This window comes from Harpegnathos saltator, unplaced genomic scaffold (assembly GCF_003227715.2).
Source record: "Harpegnathos saltator strain DR-91 unplaced genomic scaffold, Hsal_v8.6 scaffold587, whole genome shotgun sequence".
NCBI classification, from domain to species: Eukaryota; Metazoa; Arthropoda; class Insecta; order Hymenoptera; family Formicidae; genus Harpegnathos; species Harpegnathos saltator.
In genome coordinates this window covers 36,172-62,997 of record NW_020230412.1, presented here as the reverse complement: position 1 = coordinate 62,997, position 26,826 = coordinate 36,172, and the positions used below count along the sequence as shown (strand labels likewise).

The 26,826-nt window shown below is 35.2% G+C and overlaps 3 protein-coding genes across 5 annotated transcripts; all 3 read right to left on the bottom strand.

The window, feature by feature from the left end:
• Positions 1-116: 116 nt before the first annotated feature.
• LOC105192476 (protein THEM6) lies at positions 117-10,570 on the bottom strand. The gene is made up of 5 exons (XM_011156640.3): positions 10,527-10,570; positions 8,219-8,682; positions 2,693-2,907; positions 814-999; positions 117-592 (listed from the first exon to the last, which is right to left on the bottom strand). The coding sequence occupies exons 2-5, from the start codon at positions 8,376-8,378 to the stop codon at positions 341-343; spliced, it is 813 nt and encodes a 270-aa protein (XP_011154942.2). The 5' UTR covers positions 8,379-8,682; positions 10,527-10,570; the 3' UTR covers positions 117-340.
• A 1,606-nt stretch (positions 10,571-12,176) lies between these two features.
• On the bottom strand, positions 12,177-19,740 carry gkt (tyrosyl-DNA phosphodiesterase glaikit). Of its 3 annotated transcripts, XM_011156626.3 has the most exons (7): positions 15,772-16,095; positions 15,603-15,680; positions 15,167-15,513; positions 14,404-15,095; positions 13,452-13,994; positions 12,609-12,810; positions 12,177-12,436 (listed from the first exon to the last, which is right to left on the bottom strand). In XM_011156626.3, exons 1-7 carry the CDS (start codon positions 15,782-15,784, stop codon positions 12,296-12,298), a joined length of 2,016 nt encoding a protein of 671 aa, XP_011154928.2. In that variant the 5' UTR covers positions 15,785-16,095; the 3' UTR covers positions 12,177-12,295. The 3 variants fall into 3 exon arrangements, with proteins under 3 accessions (XP_011154928.2, XP_025159838.1, XP_025159839.1); XM_025304053.1 differs by lacking the exons at positions 15,167-15,513; positions 15,603-15,680; positions 15,772-16,095 and adding an exon at positions 19,332-19,727; XM_025304054.1 differs by lacking the exons at positions 12,177-12,436; positions 12,609-12,810; positions 13,452-13,994; ... (2 more) ...; positions 15,603-15,680; positions 15,772-16,095 and adding exons at positions 16,700-17,026; positions 17,198-17,399; positions 17,868-18,410; positions 18,569-19,260; positions 19,332-19,740.
• Positions 19,741-21,697: 1,957 nt separating this feature from the next.
• LOC105192465 (probable tyrosyl-DNA phosphodiesterase) lies at positions 21,698-24,287 on the bottom strand. Its single transcript, XM_011156628.3, has 5 exons — positions 24,181-24,287; positions 23,399-24,090; positions 22,699-23,235; positions 22,025-22,226; positions 21,698-21,852 (listed from the first exon to the last, which is right to left on the bottom strand). Exons 1-5 carry the CDS (start codon positions 24,253-24,255, stop codon positions 21,760-21,762), a joined length of 1,599 nt encoding a protein of 532 aa, XP_011154930.2. The 5' UTR covers positions 24,256-24,287; the 3' UTR covers positions 21,698-21,759.
• Positions 24,288-26,826: the final 2,539 nt, after the last annotated feature.

The following is a 26,826-nucleotide window of genomic DNA, read 5'->3' as shown; positions in this document are numbered from 1 at the left end:
AATTAAATTAAATTAAAAAGTAATTTGATTCAAAAATATTCTTAATATACATCCAAATTAAATTCAAATATGATCATGCTATTAGATTGAACTTTGTCCATGTTAATATCTAATATGCATCTAACCAAAACTGAGTCCAAATTTGATTTTATATTTGGAGCAAATAAGATTTCAACTAACACTTAACTTGGTTTTCATTTGAGTTTAACTTGGTCCATATAAAGGATAAATATGATGCTATATTTATAAAACATATTTAACTATTTTTCGCGGATTACACAGTCGTAGTCGCGTATATCGGCATTACAACGCCATTGCTGAACGTCGCGATATCCTTTTGTCAGCAATACGAGGTCATCGGCACTGTCGTCATCGTCGTCGTCGTCGTCGTCGTCGTCGTCGTCGTCGTCGCCGTCGTCGTTGCCGTCGTCGCCGCCGCCGCCGCCGCCGTCGTCGTCGTCGTCGTTGTCATCATCACCGTCGTCGCTGACGTCATCGTGATAGGTGTTTGCCTCAACATCGCCGAGGATATCTCATTACTTTCCATCCACCTGCTCACTTCCGGCGGCATCTCCGGTCGCACGGAAGATACCTGAAAAACGAGACCACTAAGAAAAAAAATGTCTACTATTTGTAAGATGAATGTCCCGAGTAGCGACCAAGTCGTAGCAATAATCCCGTCGTAAAAATAAATAAAAAATGTGTGTTCAACCAAGTACACAATGTATCTTACGTGACCGGATCGCGACGTAGACGCATATATAAGGATGGAAACGGCCACATTCTAGAAGACATTAGCATTTTTATTCCTACCTGCGTTGCACCCGTCTCGACATTTCCATTCTGCTTCACTCTGCGGTTCAATAGGGCACCGATAACTGTATCAGCGCTGCAGTCAAGGAGTCTTTGTCTACAAATCGCGATAGCACGTACGAAGCCGTCGCTGGGCGTAATAAATCGATGCTCCATGAAAAAACTTCTCTCGTCCCAATAAATAATCTGGAATGGATAAAAAAAATATTATATCTCAAGATTGCAATACTGCCTTAAATGTATGTACTGTCAATGTATGTACGTTCCTCTTATATACAGAACGTTCCAAAACTATATGTAACAAAACTTTATATTATTCTCTGAGATTTTGTAAGAGTCAAAAATTCCTAATAAGAAAATATCTCCAAGCTCTATCCGACACGAGTGTATTTTTAACTGTCTCGATTTAATAATAAAGTCGCATAATATCATTTTCCTCAGAGGATTTAAAAGTTTGAAGGAAAAATAAAAAATTTATTCTCATAAATAACTCCAAGTTTGAAGTAACTCAATTAAGTAATTTAATCAAGATTCTCAATTAGGGTCGGAAGTTCCTGATACCTATAAAATATTTTTGAGCTATATGCGACGAATACATTTCCAACTTTCTCGACTTAATAACAAAATCGCATGATTCTATTGTACAGGATGTAAAAAGTGTGAAGAGTGGGTAATAAATTAATCCCCTCGAGTAATTTTAAGATTGAGGTAACTCGATTATCAAGATTCTCATTGAAGCAAAAGTTGAATACGCTTTGTATAAATCACTAAGAATAAATTTATGTTAATAACAACGGCTTGAGGATGTTAGTAATGAATAATTTTTTTCTTCAGGAACGTCTAACCGATCTTGTGTCTCGATGACAAAAGATCAGTTCTATATAGTTATGTAAAAAAAAAGATAGAAAGAACATAGAGAAAAAGATAACAAAGCGTAAAATATATGATCTGTATCTCTAAGACGTATAGCGAAACACAAATTATCTGTTTTATCAAGTCATGATGAACATGCATGATATATCCTGCATTTATGTACTTAAAAAATATATTCACATTTTTATTCATGCTCTATTAATACTTCGATATAAAGAATTTTTATTATTATGCATTCTTATTATTTTATATTCTATCAATATTCTTGAGAGGTTCTTATTTGTCTATTAATTGCTAGTGCTTAAATATCTGAGAACTTTGATTTATATAATTGTGCTTTACTAAATTCATTGTGTCAACAAAACTCAATTTCAGTTGATCATCAGCTGATCGCTAATCACTAGTCAATTCTAATTGATGCTAATTTTCACAGGCTAACTGTACTGAGAAAATCGACATTAACTGATCGGGAAAAGTCAATAGCAGATAACAAGTCGAAATATACATACGTATAGTTAATACCGTGGTATATAAGAAAAGGAATAAGCAGTGAAACTCAAGCATCAGGTGAATCGATCAGACAAGTTACATTTGAAAATGATCGAGAATAAGCGCGCGAAATCCACACGACAAGTAACATCAACAAATTACGATCTCAAGAATTATCGCGTAACATCGATGATTTTGTATTAGAATTTTTTTCTCTTATCATTTTTTCTTATCATCGATATCATCATATTTGATATTTATCGGTTGATAGAAAACAAAAATTTTATATTTTACTCAGTTTTGGAGATAACAGTCTGCAACATATTTAACTTTACATCTTATATTTTTGTTCACAATCTTCGATTCTGATTCATTCCCAAGATATCAAACTGTCGGATATCAAACTTCTTAGAAGGTCATGTATGAACGTAAATTTGTCTCTAAGGACTCGCCCCCGGCGCGAAAAATAACGAAAAGGTCAACTAGACGACAGTCCAGTTGGCCTTTTAGTGTTTACCTTGGACGTTATTTTGAAGATCGTTAATGGCTTGATAAATCGTCTGTAGCGTATAGTAGCAGCTCCTTGCACTACACCTGATCCTTGAGAACAAACCTCTCGGTACAGGTCTGTTCTCTCGTAGAAGTCTGCTCTCGCAAAATCGAGCTCGCGCAAATATCTCGCGTTGTTCATGTGATAAAGAAGAGCGTCCACGTCAGTAGTGGTACAGAGTGCTGTGGAAAAAGTAATAGGAAAAACATTGTAAACACGAAGTGCCTTATGTTACAAAAAGATACAAGATACAAAATCTTTCATTAGCGCAATTTTAATTTACACACAAAAAATACATACTGCATTCAAGTAAATGTTACCTATTTCAAGTATCTCAATTTATATATCCGCAAATCTGTCGCATATGTTCACCATAAACAAATTTATCCAAAATGCATCCTGAATTTTGTAAACTTAGCGCATCAATCTGAGATATTAAATTAAAAAGAAAATATTAAATTAAAACAAAAATTCAGTTTGCTTCTGTACATAGAGTATAAATTTTATAATATTCTCGGGAAGAAAGAGAATAAATCTCTTCTCTTTTAAATAATGAACTTTCCTAGCATTTGCAATGAATATGTTTCAAGACAGTTACCAAGAAATATTACCAGGAATATTCTGTGTTGACGATAACCATTATTTAAAAGTAGGAAAGTAAACTGAATATAGTTGCTCTTCTTAGTAGTAGGATATTTTTTCGTATATTTGTGTGTGTGTGTGTATACAGTGCATGTGTGTATATACATATACGTGTACAAGAAAAAATATAAAATCACAATTCGTGCAACTAAATAATGAGATCAGACAAAAACTCAATAACGAGAAACTGTAACTTTATTACCACGACCGGAAACATTCATCTGAACATTGATTGCTTCAAGATTAAATTGAAACAGCTGAGAAAAATCGAATGAATAGAAATTTCCTATAACAAGCTTTTTCGTTTCTGCAATAAAAAGTTTATGGGCCAGAATACAGACTTCTGCATAATGCATAATACACAACGCATAAGAGAATCAACCAATCAGAGTTCTTCATTTCTGTCCTAAGGAGGGAAATGAAGAAAACTAATTGGTTTATTCTCTTATGTGTTATGTCTTTTTATTCTCTTATGTGTTATGTCTTGACCTACAGATGACTTCTAGAGAACTAACAAAAAATCAGCTCTTATATAGATAAAAACACAAAAGAGATAATAAGGTGTAAAATATCAGAGTATCAGAGTGTAAGACATAGCAAAACGCGAAACTATCCGTTTTATCAAATCATGATGAATACGCATATGTCTTGCATTCATGCACATCAAAAATATATTCACATTTTTATTCATGCTAGATTAATATTTTCTTCTTATTAATATATTCTTGAGACCAAGTAGAGTAAAACGGTCTAGTACCACTTTTTCTTCCGACAAACAGTTAGCGACATATTGTAAGCTAAATATTGGAAAAGTTACTAAGTTTTCCTTAAATATCTCAGAAAATATTGAGTAAATAAAAAAATGTTTCAGACAAAAGTCGTCCAAATTAATTGGTAGAAAAAAAATGATATAATAAAATATTGGGGTTTCGATTTAAGAAAAGTAATGATCAGTAAATATTTCGAAAGTGGCACCATCTGTAAACAAACTGATATAGTTGTTTTATGTCCCCCTTGAAACCATACAACTTTTGTCTGACACATTTTTCTCTAAAATGCTTCGTTACTAAAATATAAATATGTAACTCTTTAACTGACTCACCCGGTATAAAATATGATATTTTTATAGTATATATATAATATATATAGATATATTATTATATATAGATAGTATCTACTATAGTAGATATATAGATATCTACTATATATAGATATAGTTTGCAGCAGATACATAATATGACATTTTGTATATATATCGCATAATATTTATAGAATAGATTTTATATTTAAGATTAGATCTCTTATATTTAAGTCAAATCTTAGATATAAGAACGTCTTAATTTTATCCTATGATTCTATATAAGTCGATGAATCGAGTCTCACAGCGTTTTAAAATAGATATCTTAAATATAAGATTAGGTTATATGAATACCGCACTCGAGAATCACTTAAAATTTCAAGGTTCAGATTGTTCCGTTCCTTGAAGAAGTGAGCGGGAATGTTCACAAAAGCAACACCTTCACGACGTGAAGGTAACATCAATCCGGACCCAACCAAATCAAGAATTAGTAAATCGTCTTTTAACAACCACATTCGTGTCTCATGATTATTAATTAATCATTAAAACAAGAATAATGTTTCAGATCAGCTATGACGCTTTGACTACCATAGTTCTTATTAAAACTACCATCTAATTATATAACAAGAGTAATTCTCTTTCTGATGAAGAGTTAAATAAAATAGGCAATAAATATATGACAAGTAATGCGTTAAGTCATTCTTGTGTTAATCTAACTTCTGAACTGGTTTTGTAAAAACACACATACAAGAAATCAAAAGAATGCAAAAATTTTGCTGAAGGTATCGCAACAGTTAATTCGCTTTCACAGCCTTGAAATGAATTCGTTCAACTTAATTCGATTGATCTTTTCTTGTGTTAGACACTATAAACGATGATATATTACGACACGTATCACGTTGACAATGTTAAGTATGTTTGAGTAGAGTTAAAAGAATTAAGGATGCGTGACCCGAAGCAGATAACTCGAAATCACAATCTAATAATTATGCTTCCGTATAATCACGAACAATTAATCGGTCTATAATGCTACACTCACTAGCGAGTTATGTGCAATTCCTGTTCCGATTAATGTAAAATAAAATCAACAAACGCGAAAAATTGACGACAGGAAATCAAAAAGTCCTAACGCATGAATCGATGGCAGGAAAAAAATGACACTTTCTAAAAATGATTATTTTCGGATTCTTAGTTTACCGAATTTATTATTTCTTTCTACTCGACTTGTCAAAGGGATGCCAAAGTTTACGTTGTATTGGTTGTACAGAATTGCAAATATTTTTACACAATGAAAAATTAATTAGAATATTTCTCAATGTGTGACGGAAATAACAACAAATTTCAAAACTGACACTTCGAGCTGTCAATTGTTAAAATTTATCTAATATAAAGGTTCTACGGCTTGTTTATACCAAACGTGTTTACTCCGTTCAGGAAAATTTCAAAAATCATTGTTGAGCCTACTAAATTTAGAAGCTTAAAAATATATGAAAAATTTTAAATATTTTATAAAAATTATTAAATTTAAAATATTTTACAAAAATATTTTACAAAATGTAAAATATTTTATATATAAAAAAGAAACGATTAATGAATTTATTTTCCTTCTCTTACGCAATTGTTATCTTCGGTCAATCAAGAAATATTCTATTAAAAATAGTCTTAAAATATACTTATTACAAATTTTATAAAAATTCATTATTATATATATTCAAAAGAAGAATTTTCTTTTATTTTCTTTTACGTAAATATATTAAATTTTTATATAAATATATTCAATTTATATTATATTTTATATAAACATATTAAAAATATTATAAAGCTTATACTTTATAGAAGAAGCAAATCTAATTTTCTCATTTTATAATTTAATACTTTTCTTTTAATGTAATATTTAATAATATTGAAATATTAATTTTAAGATTCAGATTATATATTTTGAATATATTTTGAATTTAATGTAATGCTTATATTAAATTTATTTTATGATCTAAATTTGCAAACATATAAACTTATATATTTAGAACCAACGATATTTTACAAATAATTAATATTTACAAGTTATATTTACATAAGAGATGCAGTCTGTATTTTTTGTGCTTGCAGGATATCGTTTCTTAGTTATCGAAATTTTGTATAGCATTTTTTGTGTGACAAAGGATAATAATAATTATTAATAAATATCACACTAGAAACATTACAGCCCGATAAACAAATTATATATAATGACATATAATTTTATATAGTTATATATAACGAAAAATAGTTGAATATGTTTTAAATATAGCATCATATTTATTCTTTATATGGACCAGATTAAATTCAAATAAAAAAACAAATTAAGTATTAATTAAATCTTTTTTCTTCTAAACACAAAATCAATTCTGGACTCAATTTTGGTTAGATGTATATTAAATATTAATATGATTTATATTTTGCGCCTGGACAAAAATAATATCAGAATCATATTTAAATTCAATTTGGATGCACATTAAGAACATATTTAAATTAAATTACTTTTTAATTTAATATTTAGTTTTTATTTGAGTTTAATCTGGTCCATATAAAGGGCAAATATAAAATATATTTAAAACATATTTAACCGTTAACAGGATAATCTGATCTTTGATGATATTCATTAGTTACATATGTTTCAATTCCGAGTTAAATATTGCAAATATAAGTGTGCGGTCAGCAGTGTGTCAATTAACGAGAGTATCAGCCAGGAAATCCACGTAAATCGCGAAGCGAACACTTTCTGTGCAACTTCGCGGCGTCTACGCATTCATCACAGCGTGCAATCGATACTCGCTCGGATTTGCGAGACGAGCATCCCGCCGGCCAGCTGATTCCACACATGAGCAGGTCAAGGTTCGCACAATACGCAAACGAATTGTAAGGATTCCTGGATTAGATCGCCACGACAAAACCCATGCGTAATGATTCGCGCGGTGTAACCGAGACTCCTCGATTAGTTATACAATCATGATAAAAATTATCGACCCCGAGCGGAGAGACAGTTTTTCTCCCCTTGTTGTATGGCTTCGTAATTTTTATTGAATCATTGTGCAAACGAGAGTTACTGAGCGCCCATGAAGAAAGAGTATCTAGCGAGCAAGCATAAAAAAGAAATTTAAACAGTGGGACGATTTCGTCGAAAAGTCGCAAATTCGGATACCGCTTGGATATTCTCTCGAGGAATAATCTTCTCTCAACTTCAAATATTACATCGCACAATTAGATTTATTAATATACTCATTTGAGCACAGCAAAAAGATACTCGAGTAGCTAAACATTAATATTCCGAATTCGTCGCGGAACGACCGGAAAACTTGAGGAAAATATATTTCGGAATATTTTTCCGGTCGATTGTCCCAGTTTTCGAATTTCGAGACTTCCCTGGACAGAAGAGAAAATCATGGACGCCAAAACGACGTGAAAATGATGAAGAAAACTCATTTTTTCACTCGATGACTCGATCATTTTCTCGTCATTTTGATGTCATTATAATTTTCTGTTCTACTTGGTCACTTCTTCTCGCCGTTCGCGCAGAACACAAGAATCGAGTCGCGCAAAGTCGCGTGGACGCGAGCGAATTGCTTCGAATTGATTTCTCGAATAACGCGGGTATAAAGTGAACGTCCGCGGATGATGTGAACGTCCGACCGAGCGCGGCATTCTTCGCATGTTTCCCCGGATACTGTGACAAAGCCCTGCCGCACGTCGATACCGGCCTCGGCGCCGGAACATGCGTTTCTGTGGAACTCACGCACCGTAAACCACAGTCTCGTCGAGGATGTGCACCCTCTTCTTGCAATAGCGCGCCAGGAAGACGGTGAGGAACATGCGCAGGAAATAGTGCAGCTCGACGAGGCCGTAGAGCAGCACAACGGCCACGAGCACCCCGACGACGACCCAGCACGTCACTACCATCCTGATCGCCGATCGGCCGTCGCTCCGCGAGCACCGGCCGGCTTCCCCGTCTCGGAGCTCGAAACTTCGAAAAGTCGTCTTCGCCGCCGACACCGGCGCCGGCGCCTCCGCCACCGCGAGATCTCGCAGCAGCGGTTTATCGATTCGCCTGACAAGGGGCAGAAGGGGGTGATGGCGTTCGTTGGCGTTTCTCTCTTCCCGTCAATAAAAACGCAGACCACCCTGTGCTGCTCGTGGCATTCCGGGGGACCATGGACGGGCCGCGGCGACATCGACGTTTAAGCGCTCATCCCTCGAGACGGTCCTTGATGGCAAAAATGCACGTCCCAACTCTGTCAATTCGATCGCGGGCACTTGTGGGGAAAGGGACTTTAAGCTCGGAAATGCGTTTTCGGGCGGGTACGGAGTTTGCGTTCTCTTAGCATTCAATGCTAATGACGCGTCCGCCGGAAACATTTCTCGCGATACTCCCGGCTATTTTTGCTACTTTTGCGAATTAACTATTAGGGAATATTATTGCTATATTTATAAGGAATGTGCGTAAAATTGGAATTCCCATTTGGGAAAAGATGATGGCGAAAGATGGGACCTTGGGAAAATATAATTTATCGCGGCCTTTAAATATTTACGTAATTTTTAATTATTTAAATTATTTAATTAAATTATTAATATTTAATTATTTAAATTATTTAATTAAATTTAATGTGCAATATGTATGTTAATATTTTCCTTTGGATATGAGTAATTTTATTAATATGCCATTTATATTCGACATATCAATATTCTTACGTTTGAATGTGACTCGTGGAATTTAATGAAGAGAGCTTGTCTCATCAATATTAATGATAATTTAGAAGAATGGTTAAATATGTCCTGAATATGGCGTCATACTTGTACTTTATACGGACCGAGCTAAACTCAAATAAAAACCAAGTTAAGTGTCGATTAAAATCTTATTTGTTGCGAATCAAATCTAGACTCGGTTTTGGTTAGATGCATATTAAATATTAATATAATTTATACATGCGCCTGGGCAAAGTTAATATCGGAGTTACATTTAAATTTAATTTCGATGCGTTTTGAGAATTTATTTGAATTAAATTACTTCTTTATTTAATATTTGGTTCTTATTTAACTTTAATTTGCTCCACATAAAGGACAAATATAATGCCACATATTAAACTGTTTTTTTCGCGAGCTTCTGCAATTATCGGCATAAATCGACACAGTCGTGCTTGCAACCATTTATACGTATTTCAAGTTTGTAACTATTTATATGAACACATACGAAAAACTTTTTGCGCGTCAATGTTAATTTTACTGCTGACGGCCGACAATCAGCGACTACCACAGTGTTGTAGCAAAATGAAATCAATATTAAGGACTAATCAAAGTGTCTGATCGCTCATTATCCGTTAGTAATCTCGAGAGAAAATAAAAAAGCCAAGCAACATATCACAGCTTATCGTAGCGTTCGCGTATTGACTCGACTGGTCGTTTTACAAATCCTGACGTCATCTTACGTGGATTTCCCGTAGCGAATTAGTTGAAAAAAAACAACAATCAAAGAAAAAAATTACAAAGAGTGGAGCGCGCGGGCACAAAAGCCTCGTTTCATCCCTCATAAGGTGGGAGAAGCAAGGAGAAAAGCAGTTCTGCTCTTCTCCTCCCCGTGACGAGCGGAATCCGACAAAAATCCGGGCAACGCGACAGACGACAGGCCACGACGAGAACCTGCTTTTTTCGCGTTTATGCATGCCGCATTATCAGGCGAAACACGTTTTTAGCTCAGCGCGTATTATTCCACCCGAAAATTTGCTACGCAACGAATGTGATCACGCACGAAGAACTAGTCTCTCCTCCTCCTCCTCTTTCTCTCTTTCTCTCTCTTTCTTTCTTTTTCTAGCACAGGCACATATACACACGCATAGTCACTTCCGATGATTTTTCGCCGATCGACACTTCGAAAAAGGGGGTGAAAGGACGAAAGGGATGCGAAGCTTCCGACAACTTTCGCGTTGTGGAAATTTCGCGCGGCGAGTCGACGGATCTTCCGGTGAGATTTTTCGAAAGAGAAGAAAAACAGAGAAACGCGGCTGTACGACGGGCAGTAAAGGACACCAGAATACTGGTGGCGGGATATCCTACCCTCTCGGTGACATCTCGCGTACTGATGATCGACGTTCTCGCCGGCCACCGTCCCCGATGCCGGGAAATCCCTCCCAAAAAGCCGCATCTGCGCCGAGAACATCCGACTCGGCTAGCAAATTGGACTTTTGGTGGGAGATTCAGAACGACTTTGACTCACTCGCACGTGTTTAGCAAATTTCAAGCAGAAAGGATCGGGCCGAGGAGACGCGGAGTTGCTGCGTACGGAATAGCAGGAAAGATTGAAATGAAAAAGGAAAATATAAATTGTAATCACAAGCTGACACACGCACGTCTTTTATTGCCGGTGAAGTAATGATATATATATAATAGAAGATATTAACGGTAACAAACAAGAGTCGCTTGTATGTCATTTGTAAAACAAGGTAATAGAATTTCGTGGAACTTAAATAAAAATTAACGTATGGACCTAGATAGAATCAAAAATATTTAAATAAAAATTAAAATATAAATTCACAAGTAGAATCTGAAACAGATACAAATAAAAACTGAGAGAAAGATTCGAATAAAAACCGAAACGATTTAAGGTAGAATTTTAGAAGAAAATCCAAATAGAAATGAATTGAAAAATTAGAAATCTAAGAGAGAGAGAGAGAGAGAGAGAGAGAGGGGGGAATGTCTGGTCGCGTAGAAATCGTCAGATTAAATTAACCGAAATTAGCCAGTGAAAGTTTTATCAGCGGAATAAGCAGATCGCGAGGAGATTGTCTCCAGGTGATGTTATCGTCGATGGAAAAGCGCGACTTTTCGGAACCGCTCGAGATATGTTTGCCGACGGAAGTAGTGTTTGCGCTGATTGCCTCAAGGTAAACAGGTTAACGCGGCGAGAGATAAAAATGCGCACGCTGAAATTAGATGCGAAGATAAGCGAAGGTTACATATTATATGCGCACGTGGCCGGATACGTGAAATGTTTGTTCCTTATTATACTTTCATTCTCACAAGAGTCGCTCAGAGTCGCGATGCGCTCATTGAGGTTCTGCAGGTCCCGAGTGCTTGGTGCAGATTTTTCCGGGTTGCGACCGGATACGCGAGCGAATCTGACGCGAAAGATCCGGCGATCGACGATCACGATCGCGCGCGTCTTGACGATCAAAAGTGCGCAGCACGCTTAATTGTCGCGCTGGTACATACGAAAGCACGACGATTCGATTAACATCCGTTTAAAGTCTGAGCATGCACGGAGCAGCCGGCACTGACACACACGCGCTACAAGGCGAGACGACATTTCATTTCGGCCCCCGCGTCGAGGAAGCGCTTTCCTGCTGATGTTTTATGGAAAACGCGTCCGAAGCAGTGGGCGGCACGAATTCGCCGCGATATCGAGACGGTGAAAAAAAAAGTCACGTGCCATGTGAGAATTCCCGCTGAGAATTTCCGCTTCTTCGTGTGTTCTTCCCTTCGTCTGTTCTCTTCTCACGCTTTTTTCTCTCTTTCCCTTTTTTACGACTGACATGAATAAGATAGGAATATCCAAGAGCCGGGTAATTCGCGTTGTTGTTGAACGCAACATTCATTTCTGTCGAACATAAATCTCTCTCAAAGATAACGATGCGATTTGCAATGCAAATACCGACGCGTTTGCTCGCTAATATTATGAAAGGACAAAGCGACACGCATAGACAAATATAAAATGAATATGGATTTATTCGCCAATTTTCCACGAGATCTTTTGTCATGCACAAACACTCCGCCATACAGAGGAAACTCAAAAAGCGCCAGTTGCATCGGTTGAAAGTATAGCGAGCCTAGCTGTGAGTGCTGAAGAACTCGTTGACGAAAGGACTGTCGGCCGAGTCGTATCGACACAATGGCAGATCGTATGGAATCCGAAATATCGGAACGGCCGGATCCTCCTCGTCCTCGATTGTAAACGTCGTTGTCCCGGTCTGAATACAAAGTACAAACGTGTTTGAAATCACAATAACAATAAGGATAACAACAACAATGATAGCAAGGCTGACACTCATACGCTCGCTACGTTTGCATGAGCAGCGATATTTAAACGGTCAATAAAGCTATTCGTCGGCTGCCAAGCGTGCCGGCGGTAACGACACTCACAATGAACTTTGGTAGGAACACAACGCCGGCCTCGTAATTCATTATATAATAGTTGCTTCGCTGGGCTCCCCACGCGGCTTTGCTGAGATTCGCGCTGGTCAGCACGAACCAAGGTATACTCTTCAAGTCGGGCGAGATCCTCGTGTAGGACTTAATATGAGGTATCGCCCGGTTCCGTCCTGTTCGCGTCGCCTTCCACTGGCTGAAGATAGATAAAATGAAATTCTACTTGTAGAAATAACATGTCAACCTTCAATAGAGAGGAAAAACAAAATTGACAATCGGGGTTGGGAAGTAACACGTTACGCAGTTTACTTTTTGTCCAGTAACGACGTTATTTTTCTTTACAACGAAATAACATTAACACAATGCTCGTATTTCTTATACCGAGACGGTGAAAAAAAAAGATAACGGTAGTTAAGAGATAACAGTAACGAATATAATCGCATATCTTTGCCGTTATTCGTCGTGTGTAAAATCTACATAAAATGGAAATCGTAAAAAGGAAAGTTTCTCACACTTGAACAAAATTATGGAAATTTTAACGACTCGTTACTTCTTAAGTAGCAAAAGTGACATCAAATTTTTTCTCAAAATGTGTAACAATAACGAATTATTTCCAAATTTATATGATTATCGAAATTATATAATATCAAAATTATATAATTTAGTATTTTTATATAATATACGTATAATTTAATATAATTTACATATAACTCATCAAAACTATATAATAAATGTAATGAAAATTATATCATTCTTTTTTGACTGATAAAGCAGGTAACGAGTTATTTTTAGAAAGTAATTTTCCCAACCACGTTATAAGAAGTAAACGAAACTTACTATAAATACGATTCTATCCACTGTTGTTTGGAATGCACCTTCAAGCTATAGGGCAAGCAGGAGCTCAAAGTCTGAAAATCAAAGCTCCGCTTGTAATTCTCTATCGACGGATAAACAAACTGGAACTTCGGGTGGCTCTTTAAACCCTGCGTGGTTTCCCGTGACATAGACGAAACTATTTCCCTCGATAACCAGCTTTCGTAGTTTGGGCCGAGACTGCCAATGCTGGAACTCTGCGCAATTATAGACCACTGCGGCGCGTCCGGCGGCAGTGTCGCGTGTTGAGACAGGATCTGTGCTAATTTTCGGTGTCCCCAGAAATCAACATCAACATTTTTATGAGTTCCAGGTACAGATGCGACAAAGTACACGTTCACAGCAGAAAAGTCGGCCTTCCTCACTATCCATATCCACTGCGTTAAAGCTGGATGCCTATATTTGCTCAGATATCGCTCAAAGTCCTTCTTGAAATTCGTCGGTGACTCTCCATCGTTGGAATTTGCGGATTCTGGTAGTAGAGGCAAATGCGGCGAAATCCACAATCTGATTGAAATACGATAAAAATACGTTTCACTATAATTGTATTACAAGAAATTTCTATGAGTATTCAACGGATCCTTAGAGAAGTTGCAATTAAAAATAATATATAGAAATAGTATATAGAAAAATAGTATATAGAAATTAACATTTTGACGACTATACATATTGCGGGAAAATATTTGTCTCACGACAATCTTGTAAATTCTTAGAATTCGCTTAGATTATATTTAAAGAGGCGAACATCCCCTTTGTACATAACTATATAAATTTATCTTTATATGCCATCTATATTGCAATTATAAATCGTTGTTATCAACAAATGTTTAAGTAATAACTGATAGAATCACCCATACATGATAGCAGTCATCAAAGTGTTAAGAGATATCCATTTTAATGACTGATTAGAACAAACCCTTGTGTCCTATTCTCCCAGTCATCAGAGTACAAATTGGCAGTGGAGACGACTATCCTGATTCCGTCGTCTTTGTACTGTAAGATCATGATCTTAGTATGATGGCATCCAAACGCACTCGGCATATCTACGTGTATCATAGTGATATTGCAACCTAAACTTTCCTGATCTACTCTATCGCCGTACAAAATCATCATATCAGTACGCTGGCCAGCCAACAGGTATTGCAAGCACAGCCATCCAACATCTACCATAAAATTCAGATGAAGACTATTGACTATCTCCCCAAGACTTCTGTCAAGAATCTCAGGGAAAGTTATGGAAAACTTTTGATTGTAAGTTTCTTTTGCTTTCTCTACTCTTGTAAAAAATAGATGATAAGGTGCTGAAAGTGCATATTTTAATGCAAATTCTCCTGGTTCCACGACAGATACATCATATCCAGACTGTCTCATCATTCGAATAGCTTTCTCTCTGACTTCTTTTCTGGACTTTTCAGAATCACACTGCTCATACATGTCCATGAGGGATGTCCCTTTACCAGTACTTTGACTTTGTTTCTTGCTTGTTGAACTGCTTTGAGAATCATCACTGATCTGCTGACTTTCCTTGGAGTGTTTGTTACTTTCTATATTGACCTCCTTCATTTTCTTCGTTGCAGAACCAGCTGAACTTTGAGTTCTCTTTCTTGTCTATGAAGATAATGTTATACTTATTATATTTACTTGCCATAATCTAAAATTCCAACTTTCTCTTTACTAACCTTGATATTTTCTGAACTCTCATACTCTGCATTACTAAGAGCTCTAGATAGAGCTTCAGCTTCTATATCCATTTGCTTAAGCTTATCTTGCCTCTTCTGTGTCGTAGCTTTCTTATGTCTCTCTACTTTTTCTTGTACATCTTTACTATTTAATGAAGATTGTGCTTTGGTCAGTTGATTATTTGTTACTGATATAGAATTACCTTCATTTTTGTTCCTTTCTTTTCTAAGAACCATTTGCAGTACTTTCAATTGATCCAGCAATTGAGAACGATCATTACATGTAAAGCTAAGAATCTCTGGTATTTCTATCATGCCATCCAGTTGATTTACCAATAATTTTTCCACTGCAAGTGAAATAGAAATCATGAGTTCTCATTATGTAAAACAAGTTCTGTGATCAAAAAAAATATCAAATGATCAAAGAAAGATTTACAGTGAGGATGTGACATTTCACTAAAGTGAATTGGATTTTTTCTGTAACATTTCTCCAAAAAAGGGCAGCATTTCTTCTCTGTAACATTAAATATAACTTTTAGTATTTCAAAATCCAAAAATCTGACAATATCTAATTCTCATAATCTAACATTCTTGAGTATTATTACCTATAGCACTCATCGTAGACAATAAATTATATGCAGATTGTACAAAATACTGTCTGTTTATAAAGAGTTTATAAAATTTATAAAGTCTTTTATGTATCTAAATAATATAGCACAATAATATAATTTTGTTTTTAATATTTTTATAAGTTGTGCTTTCCTTCATAGCAACTGATGCAATTATCAATTTTATGCCTCCGCTTACTCACGCTTACTGAACAAACGAAAATGTTAGAACTCTAATTTAGTGATAAAAGATTTTGATGGAAACGATAGAGCACATGATAATTCGCATAGCGGAGAAATCGGAATCAATAAAAATAACGAGTCTAACACCCGTATTCATAGTCAGGCCTTATATTTAAGACGTCCTTAACTTTATCTTCAGATGGTCTGTAGCCAATAAAATAATCCGTGTAGCATCTAAAGATGGATATAAAGTAACCTCAAATATAAGGCCTGACTATGAATACAGGTATAAATGTATAACGTGTCTAATCGAAACTGGTCTTTCTACAACACCGCCAGATGACGCTAGACAAGTCGCCCAAGTTGACGTTTTTGCGCGACACAAGTGGTCTGTTCTTTTTAGCTGCACTACTGAACTGGTGCAATAAGTTAGAATGAGACAACTATATTTTTTCTCACTTTAACTTATTGCACCAGTTCAGTAGTGCAGCTAAAAAGAACAAACCAATACTGTCAAATTTGGAATAATTTGAAATGAATTGAATGTGATATCGGCACAAACAAAAGAAAATTGTTATTTAAGAATTTCCACGCAAATTTACCCTTATTCATTTCATTACCCTTCCTCTTTATGTATGAGTGAGAGCGCGTATTATATATATTTGTTTTTTTTTTTCAACATTTACATTGTTCAACATATTACTCATTTCTGCCAGGCACTCAAGGACGAGATTTACATTTATAACACTAATATAAACGTTTATTGTTCTCTAACAATACAAGAAAATAATATATATAATACGAATATACATAAGTACAAAATATATTGTACAAAAATAAGTATAAATTTATTCACAATTTTCTTATGAGCTCATTCATCGCACAAAAATAGTGTCATTCATATAAAAGAAAGCACTGGTGGCATCGAAAGAAAAGCATCACAGCCTTACTCGTGTGTGGTAAAAGGGCTATCATTCGAATCGTATGGGCATAGTGGAAAATCGTATGGAATCGGAAATATCGGAGCGGTCAGATCCTCGTCCGTGATTGGAAATGTTGTTGTCCCAGTCTGAATAGAAACGTGTATGATATAATATTATAAATATTATTGATAGTAAGATTGACATTAATATGCATGTTACGTCTTCTGCATTTTAATGGGTATAAAGATATGAAGCATGTTTAATAAGTTATTCATCTGTTGTCAAATTTACAATCAAGTAACAGTGATGACACTTACGATAAACTTTGGTAGAAACGCAACACCGACCTCGTAATTCGTGATGTAATAGTCACCACGTTGGACTCCCCACGCACCTTTGCTGAGATTCGCACTGGTTAGTACAAACCATGCAATTCTCTTCAAGTCAGGTGAAATCCTAGTGTAGGATTTAATATGAGGCATCGCTTGGTCGCGTCCCGTTTTTGCCGCCTTCCATTGGCTAGATATAATCATAAAATTTTATCTATAGAAATCATGTGTCGCTTCCAAAACACAAAATTAAGAAACATAGTTGATAAGTAACAAATTATTCATAACATAGTTATCTCTATGAGGTACTTTCTTCTCAGTAATATTTTGTGCTAATATTATCTTTCTTCATTATGATTTATGTTACTGATAAATTTTTGGATAATAATAACAAATACAATCGTGTGTTTATAATTACTTTACACATATGAAATTTACACATGTAAACTGAGAATCATAAAGAAATAAAAGTCTTCAGAACCTACGGAACCGGTAACAGAAATTGTGACAAATTGTCACATCTTGAATAACAAAAATGATAAGTTGTTTTTCAAGGTATGTAAAATTATATTGTGCACGGTGTGTTGGAGTAACGAGTTATTTTTTTGAAGACTATCTTCCTCAATATTGTTAAAAAAAAAAAACAAATGAAGCTTACTATAAATACGATTTGATCCACTGCTGCTTGGAATGCACCTCCTTCATATAGAGAAAGCACGAGCTGCCATCTTGATAATCGAAGCTCTGCTCGTAATTTTTCACCGACGGATAAATAAACTGGAATTCCGGATAATCCTTTAAATCCCGCTCGGTTTCCCGCGTCATAGACCGAACTATCTCCTTTGACAACCAACCCTCATATTTTGGACCGAAACTGCCTACAGCGGAACTTTGTGCAATTATAGACCACTTCGGCGCATCCGGTGGCAGCATAACATGTTGGGACAGAACATTCGCCAATTTTTTGTATCCCCATAAATTTACGTCGATACGTCTAAAATGCCCCGGGGTGGACGCAATGAAACACACATTTACGGCGGAAAAGTCCGCCTTCCTCACTAGATCCCTCCATCGTTTTAAAGCAGGATTCTGATAGCTGTTTAGGTATCGTTGCAGGTCCTTTTTAAAATTTGTCGGTGACTCTCCGCTGCTCCACTTCGCAGCCTCCGACAGTCGAGGTAAATGAGGCGAAATCCATATCCTAAGATTGAAAAAAAATAAGCATAAGTTGGTTATAAACGACAAAAAATATTTTCTGATAGAGATTTACAAAACTGGATATAATTAGTAATTAGATTTAAGATTAACGAAGAAAACTGAAGAAAAGTTCGTTCGAATAATGGTCGACTTGAAACAGACCCTTGTGTCCTATTCTTCCAGTCACTAGCATACAAATTGGCAGTGGAAACAACCACCCTGATTCCAACGTCCTTGTACTGCAAGATCATGACCTTAGTATGATGGCATCCGAATTCAAATGGCATCTCCACATGTACCACAGTGATATTGTCGCCTAATTCTTCTTCACCTAATCTTTGGCTACACAAAATCACCATGTTAGGACGCTGGCCAGCCAACAGATATTGCAAACACAGCCATCCAACGTCTACCATACAATTCAGATGAAGACTACTGACTATTTGCCCAAGACTTCTGTCAAGAATCTCAGGGAAAGTTATGGAAAACTTTTGTTTGTAAGTTTCTTTTGCTTTCTCTACTCTTGTAAAAAATAGATGATAAGGTGCTGAAAGTGCATATTTTAATGCAAATTCTCCTGGCTCCACGACAGATACATCATATCCAGACTGTCTCATCAGTTCAATAATTTTCTCTCTGACTTCTTTTCTGAATTTTTCAGGGTCACGTGCCTCATACGTATCCGTGGGAGACATTCCTTTATCAGTACTCTGACTTTGTTTCTTGCTTGTGGAACTACTTTGAGAATCATCACTGATCTGTTGACTTTCCTTGGAGTGTTTGTTACTTTCTATATTGATCTCTTTTATTTTGTTTATTACAGAACCAGCCGGACTCTGACTTCTGTTTCTTGTCTATGAAAATAATGTTACACTCATTATATTTACTTGCCATAATTCAAAATTCCAATCTTCTCTTTACCAACCTTGATATTTTCTGAACTCTCATGCTCTGTATTACTCAGAGCTCTAGATAGAGCTTCAGCTTCTATATCCATTTGCTTAAGTTCATCTTGTCTCTCCTGTGTCATAGCTTTTTTATGTATCTCTACTTTTGGTAATTATGAAGAATACGAATGCCTTTACCAATTTCATTGACACTGTACAATTATGTATTTTGGTGCGTAGAACGCGATTTTGAAAGAAAGATGTGTCGTTCTCAAACGGATGAAAAGTTATAAAAATTTGGCAAATGACATACACGGTGTCAGAAAACCTGTCATGTTGATGATATATATTAACTGCGTAGAATGCGCAATGCGTCAATGTGTAAAATAATATATATAAGCAATGAAGGGGCTCCGCCCCTCTTCCACACCCACTTCTCAAAGAAATCCTAACCTAACCCAACTTATTCTCTCTTTATATAGGGTGTCCCATTTTAATGTCCCACCTCAAATAATTCCTCAGTATTGAAGTTTCAAGGAAAATGATCTGAATAAAAGTTGTAGGGATTTAAGTGAGCTATCTTATAATGACCTTGACTTTGACCTCTATTTTCAAGGTCATTTGAAAATCAACTTGTGTTTTTTAAATGGGAATCCTTATTTTTTATTATACTATTTTTTTCTACTAGTTAATTTGAACAACTTTTGTCTAAAACATTTTTTTATTTATCTAATATTTTTTAATATTTGAGGAAAACTTGATAACTTTTTCAATATTTAATGAAATTTCTAAAAATTAGTAAGTTAACAAAAGTCAAGGCGCTATTGTAACAATATATTCTTGAGACTAAATAAAGCAAGAAAGTCTAGTACCACTTTTTTTCCGACAAATAGTTAGCGAGATATCGTAAGTTAAATATTGAAAAAGTTATCAAGTTTTACTCAAATATCTCAAAAAATATTAAACAATTAAAAAAATATTTTAGACAAAAGTTGTTCAAATTAACTAGTAGAAAAAACAGTGTAATAAAAAAGGGATTCCCATTTAAAAAACGCAAGTTGACCTTCAAATGACCTTGAAAATAGAGGTCAAGGTCAAAGTCAAGGTCATTATAAGGAACCTCACTTAAATCCCTACAACTTTTATTCAGATCATTTTCCTTGAAACTTCAATATTGAAAAGTTATTTGGGGTGGGACATTAAAATGGAATATCCTGTATATTGTTGGGCATTGTTAAAAAGATTAAAATTTTTTTTTTTTTAAATCATTCATAGTACGTTCAATTGATCCAGCAATTGAGAACAATAGTTACATCTAAAGCTAAGAATTTCTAGTACTTCCATCATACCATCCAACTGATTTACCAATAATTCTTCCACTAAACGTGAAATAGAAATCATGAGTTCTCATTATGTGAAACAGGTTTTGTAATCGAAAAAATAATCAAATAATCAAAGAATGATTTATAGTAAGGATATGAAATTTTACTAAAGTAAATTGGATTTTTTCTGTAACATTTCTTCATAAGGGGGCAACATTTCTTCATTGCATTGAAATTAAATATAATTTTTAGTATTTCAAAATCCAGAAATTTAACAATATCTAATTCTTATAATCTAACATTCTAACAGTATTGATCTGTAGCACTGATTGACCTGTAGTACTTATCGTAGAAAATAAATTATATGCAGCAGATAATATAAAATAATGTTTATTTACGAAGAAAACTTTTTTATGTATCTGAATAATAGCACAATAAATGATATAATTTTATTTCTAATATTTTTATATAGTTGTGCTTTTTCTCATAGTAGCTGATGCGATTATCAATTTTACGTCTACGTTCTGCTTACTCACGCTTACAGAACAAACAAAAATACATTAGAATTCTAATTCAGTAATAAAAAATTTTTGCGAAAACTATAAAGCACACATGACAATTCGTAGTCGAGAAGGCGGAACCAATAAAAGTAGCAAGCTTAAACATATAACATATCTAACCAAAACTGATCTCTAAACCGCCGGATGACGCTAGACAAGTCGCCCAAGTTGGTTTCTGCGCGACACAAGCTGTCAAATTAGGGACAATTCAGAATGAATTCGACGTGATATCGGGACAAACGAAAGAAAGTTAGGTAATTATCCAGAATACGGGCCTCCACACCAATTCCGCTGAAACTCTGTACAATTGTATATTTTGATGCATAGAACGCATCATTGAGAGAAAAAAGTGTCGCTATTCAACAGATTAAAAGTTATGAAAAAGAAAAATAAGTATGAAAAAAAAATAAAAAATAAGTAAAAAAAATAAGTAAAAAAAAATAAGTATGAATTAATTCGCAATTTCTTTGAGTTCTTTCATCGCACAAAAATACTTTGTCATTCATATGAAGGAAAGCACTGGTGGCATCATAGGAAATATCACAGGCTACTCGTTGAGAAACTCTTATGTGATAAGAAGACTATCACTCGTATGGGCACAATGGAAGATCATATGGAATCGGAAATGTTGGGCCAGTCAGATCCTCGTCTGTGATTGGAAACGTTGTTCTCCCAGTCTGGATATAAATAGAAACGTATTTGACATTGTATAAATATTATTAATAGTAAGATTACAGACATTAATATGCTTGTTACATCTGCATTTTAATGAGTAATGATATGGAGCATGTTTAATAAGTTATTTACCTGTTGTCAAATTTACAATCAAGTAACAGTGATGACACTTACGATAAACTTTGGTAGAAACGCAACGCCGACCTCGTAATTCGCGATGTAATAGTTACTTCGTTGGACTCCCCACGCACCTTTGTTGAGATTCGCACTGGTCAATACAAACCATGCAATTCTTTTCAAGTCAGGTGAAATCCTAGTATAGGATTTAATATAAGGCATCGCTTGGTTGCGTCCCGTTTTCGTCGCCTTCCACTGGCTGGATATAATCATAAAATTCTGCCTGTAGAAATCATGTATTGCTTCCAAAACGCAAAATTAAGAAACATGATTGGTAAGCAATAAGTTATTCATAACATAAGTAGTTACCTCTATGAGGTACTTTTTTCCCCAGTTATACTTTATGCCAGTATTACTTTTCTTCATTATGATATCTGTTACTGGTGAATTTATGTACTTGTAATTATCTTACACATATAAAATTTACACATGTAAACTGAGAATCATAAAATAAAAGACTTTAAAACTTGGTAACAGAAATTGTAACAAATTGTTACATCTCGAATAACAAAAATGAGTTATTTTTCAAGATATGTAAAATTACACTGTGCATATTGAAATAATATAATAGTCGTCACGGTAATGAATTGTTTATTTCAGTAACATGAGTAACGAGTTACTTTTAAAGACTATCTTCCTCAATATTATTAAAAGAAGCAAATGAAGCTTACTATAAATACGATTTAATCCACTGCAGCTTGGAATGCACCTCCCTGCTATAGAAAAAACATGAGGTCCCATTTTGATAATCGAAACTCTGCTCATAATTCTCCACTGATGGATAAATAAGTTGGAATTTCGGATAATCCTTTAAGTCCCGCACGGTTTTCCACGCCATAGACCGAACTATCTCCTTTGACAACCAACCCTCATATCTCGGACCGAAATTGCCTACGCTGGAACTTTGTGCAATTATAGACCATTCCAGCGCATTCGGCAGCTGCGTGACATGTCGGAATAGAACATCCGCCAATTTTTTGTATCCCCATAAATTTACGGTATGTCTGAAACGCCCCGGTGTGGACGCAATGAGACATACATTTATGGCAGAAAAGTCCGCCTTTCTCACTAGCTTCCTCCATCGCTTCAAAGCAGGATTATGATATGTGCCTAGGTATCGTTGCAGGTCCTTTTTAAAATTTGTTGGTGACTCTCCGCAGCGTTTCGCAGCCTTCGACAGTCGAGGTAAATGAGGCGAAATCCACATCCTATGATTGAGAAAAAATATGCATAAGTTGGTTGTAAATGACAAAAAATATCTTCCGATATTCAAGAGGTTTACGAAACTGGATATAATTAATAATTAGTATTAAAATTAACGAAGAAATCTTGAGAAAAATTCGTCCGATTAATGGCCGGCTTGAAACAGACCCTTGCGTCCTATTCTCCCAGTCATCAGAGTACAAATTGGCAGTGGAAACAACCACCCTGATTCCATTATCTCTGTACTGCAAAATCATAATCTTGGTATGATGGCATCCGAATTCAAATGGCATCTCCACATGTACCGTGGTGATATTGTCGCCTAATTTTTCTTTATCTACTCTTTCGCCATATAGGATCATCATGTCAGTACACTGGCCAGCCAACAGATATTGCAAGCATAACCATCTGGCATCTACCATAAAAGTCAGATGAAGACTATTGACTATCTCTCCAAGACTTCTATCAAGAATCTCAGGGAAAGTTATGGAAAACTTTTGATTGTAAGTTTCCTTTACTTTCTCTACTCTTGTATAGAATAGATGATAAGGTGCTGAAAGTGCATATTTTAATGCAAATTCTCCTGGCTCCACGACAGATACATCATATCCAGACTGTCTCATCATTTGAATAGCTTTCTGTCTGACTTCTTTTCTGGACTTTTCAGAATCGCATGCCTCGTACATATCCATGAGGGATATTCCTTTACCAGTATTCTGACTTTGTTTCTTGCTTGTGGAATTGCTTTGAGAATCATCACTGATCTGTTGATTTTCCTTGGGATGTTTGTTACTCTCTATATTGTCTTCTTTCATTTTTTTTATTACAGGGCCAGCTGGACTCTGACTTCTCTTTCTTGTCTACGAAAACAGTGTTACATTCATTATATTTATTTGTCATAATTTAAAATTTTATTTCTTCTAAAAATCCAAATTCTTGTCTTTACTAACCTTGGTATTTGTTGAACTCTCATACTTTTCATCACTAAGAGCTCTAAATAGAGCTTGAGCTATATCCATTTGCATAAACTTGTCTTGCCTTTTCTATGTTATAGCTTTCTTATGTCTCTCCACTTTTTTTTACGAATCTTCTTTACTATTTAATGAGGATCATGCTTTGGATAGTTGGTTACTTGTTACTAGCATAGAATTATCTCTATTTTTGTCCTTTTCTTTTCTAAGAACCATTTGCAGTACTTTTAATTGACCCAGCAATTGAAAATGATCATTATATGTAAAGCTAAGAATCTCTGGTATTTCTATCATGCCATCCAATTGATTTACCAATAATTCCTCCACTAAAAGTGAAATAGAAATCATTCTTATTATGTGGAACAAGTTCTGTGATCGAAAAAAGATCAAATGATCAAAGAAAGATTTACAGTGGGAATGTGAGATTTTACTAAAGTGAATTGGATTTTTTCTGTAACATTTCTCCATAAAGGGGCAACATTTCTTCACTGCAATATTAAATATAATTTTTGTATTTCAAAATCCAAAAATCTGACAATATCTAATTCTCATAATCTAACATTTTCGAGTATTGATACGTAGGCAGTCTGAAAAGTTCTCGACCTGACGCATACATGGCATTAGAAACTGTCAAATTATAATTGTATTGGAAAATGGTATCCCTGATATAAACCCATGTAAAATTTTATTTGATCTGTCAAGTCATTCGAGTAGTAGCACCAGTTGAAAAAGCTTTATGCAAGATGGGTGCTGCATTTGCTAACAGTTGACCAAAAACGCATTCGAATGCGTATTTCTCAAGCGTGTTTGGATCATTTTAAGCAAAGTAAAATGGATTTCAAGCGTCGTCTCATAACTGTTGATGAAATTTGGATCTACCACTATACACCAGAGCGAAAAGAATCTTCCGAAATCACACTTAATGATGGTATTGAATTATTGGAAAAACGTTGGAATAAATGTATTGAAGTTTCAGGAGATTATATTAAAAAATAAAACATATTTCACGGCAAAAAAAATTTTCTTTCATTGTTAGGTTGAGAACTTTTCAGACTGCCCTCGTACCTGTAGCACTTATCATAGAAAATAAATTATATGCTGCAGATTGTACAAAATAGTGTTTATGAAGAAAATATTTTCATATATATCTGAATAATAGCACGATGAATATAATTTTATTTTTAATATTTTTATATAGTTGTGCTTCCTCTCGAAGCAGTTGATGCGACTATCACTTTACGTCTACGTTCCGCTTATTCACACTTACGGAACGAATGAGGGCTTGAATTAATTCTCGCTGTTGATTAATAGATGTCAGTAGTCGTGCTATTTCAACATGGCCGAAAGTGACCGTTGGTGTATATGAAACTACTGTCAATAGGCTTTAGTGATCAGTGTGTGACATTAGATCAAAGTGCAGAGAAAAGAATTTTTTATTATATTGAAGATATCGGGTTTCGCATTAACACGTTCGCGACAATCAATAAATCCATTGGTTCACTCTAAAGGACGCACAATTTATTTTTTAATATATTGCTTCTTTGCGTTTGTTTTATAACAAAAGGTTTTGCTTTCATCTTATTCAATGAATTTTTCATGAAAGAGATGCATTGAGTGTTATAGAAGAATTCAGAAAGAAAGAGGTAGCAAAGAAGCTAGGGCCAAGGCATCAAAAGTTGTTACATTTTGTGCAATGCTTCATATAATATGTGACCCACCGGTGGACACGCACGTCTATTAATATTAACCAGTGTGACCCACCAGTGGATTACAATGTCGCGAACGTGTTAAGAAAAAAGTATTTGTGGGAAGCATTATTCTTCCGCTTTCATCTAAAAAAATCTGCTGCTGAAATCATCATTTGCTAGTGAAGGCTTATAGGGAGCATATTCTATTTGAAACAACTTGCAGAGGTTGGTTTAGACGATTCAAAGAACGATTTTGGCATGAATGACAAAGAGCGCCCTGGTCAGCCGAAAAAGTTTGAAAATGGAGAACTGGAGGCATTTGGTCTGTTCGTTTCAACTGCACTGCAGAACTAGTGCAATAAGTTAGAATGAGACGACTATATTTTTTTCTCACTTTAACTTATTGCACCAGTTCAGTAGTGCAGCTAAAAAGAACAGACCAATTACTGGGAGAAGATTCATGTCAGATGCCCAAAGAGTTGTCGGAAACACTAAATATCGGTGAGTCAACCGTTAGCAAACGTTTAAAAGTAATGAGATTGATCCAAAAGCTAGGAAATTGGGTCCCACATGAATTGAGAGAAAGAGGCATTGCGAAACACAACCCATTTAGAAATTCAAGCACGTTAGAACTCTAATTCAGTAATAAAAGATTTTGATGGAATAGAACATATGATAATTCGTACCCGAGAAGTCGAAATAAACATAATGGGCCTAAACATATAATATGTCTAACCGAAACTTGTCTCTCGACAACACTGCCAGATGACGCCAGACAAGCTGTCCAAGTTTCTGCGCAACGCAAGCTGTCAAATTTGGAACAATTCGAAATCAATTCGACGTGATCAATCCGGGACAAACAAAAAAAAATTGTGTTACTTAAAAATTTTCGCACAAATTTACTTTACTCGCTTCTTTACTTTTCCTCTTTATATAT

Excerpts from the sequence above, each read along its gene's own strand:
- LOC105192465 (XM_011156628.3), bottom strand. The coding sequence starts at position 24,255 with ATGCAAATGGATATAGCTCAAGCTCTATTTAGAGCTCTTAGTGATGAA. Across the intron at positions 24,091-24,180 it reads AGAGTTCAACAAATACCAAG|ACAAGAAAGAGAAGTCAGAG; the intron begins GTTAGTAAAGAC and ends CTGTTTTCGTAG. Across the intron at positions 23,236-23,398 it reads TGGGAGAATAGGACGCAAGG|GATGTGGATTTCGCCTCATT; the intron begins GTCTGTTTCAAG and ends TCTCAATCATAG.
- gkt (XM_011156626.3), bottom strand. Across the intron at positions 13,995-14,403 it reads TGGGAGAATAGGACACAAGG|ATTGTGGATTTCGCCGCATT; the intron begins GTTTGTTCTAAT and ends TATTTCAATCAG. Across the intron at positions 12,437-12,608 it reads TGTTCCTACCAAAGTTCATT|ACCGGGACAACGACGTTTAC; the intron begins GTGAGTGTCGTT and ends CTTTGTATTCAG.
- LOC105192476 (XM_011156640.3), bottom strand. The coding sequence starts at position 8,378 with ATGGTAGTGACGTGCTGGGTCGTCGTCGGGGTGCTCGTGGCCGTTGTG. Across the intron at positions 2,908-8,218 it reads CGACGAGACTGTGGTTTACG|CACTCTGTACCACTACTGAC; the intron begins GTGCGTGAGTTC and ends CTTTTTCCACAG. Across the intron at positions 593-813 it reads TCGAGACGGGTGCAACGCAG|GTATCTTCCGTGCGACCGGA; the intron begins GTAGGAATAAAA and ends CTCGTTTTTCAG.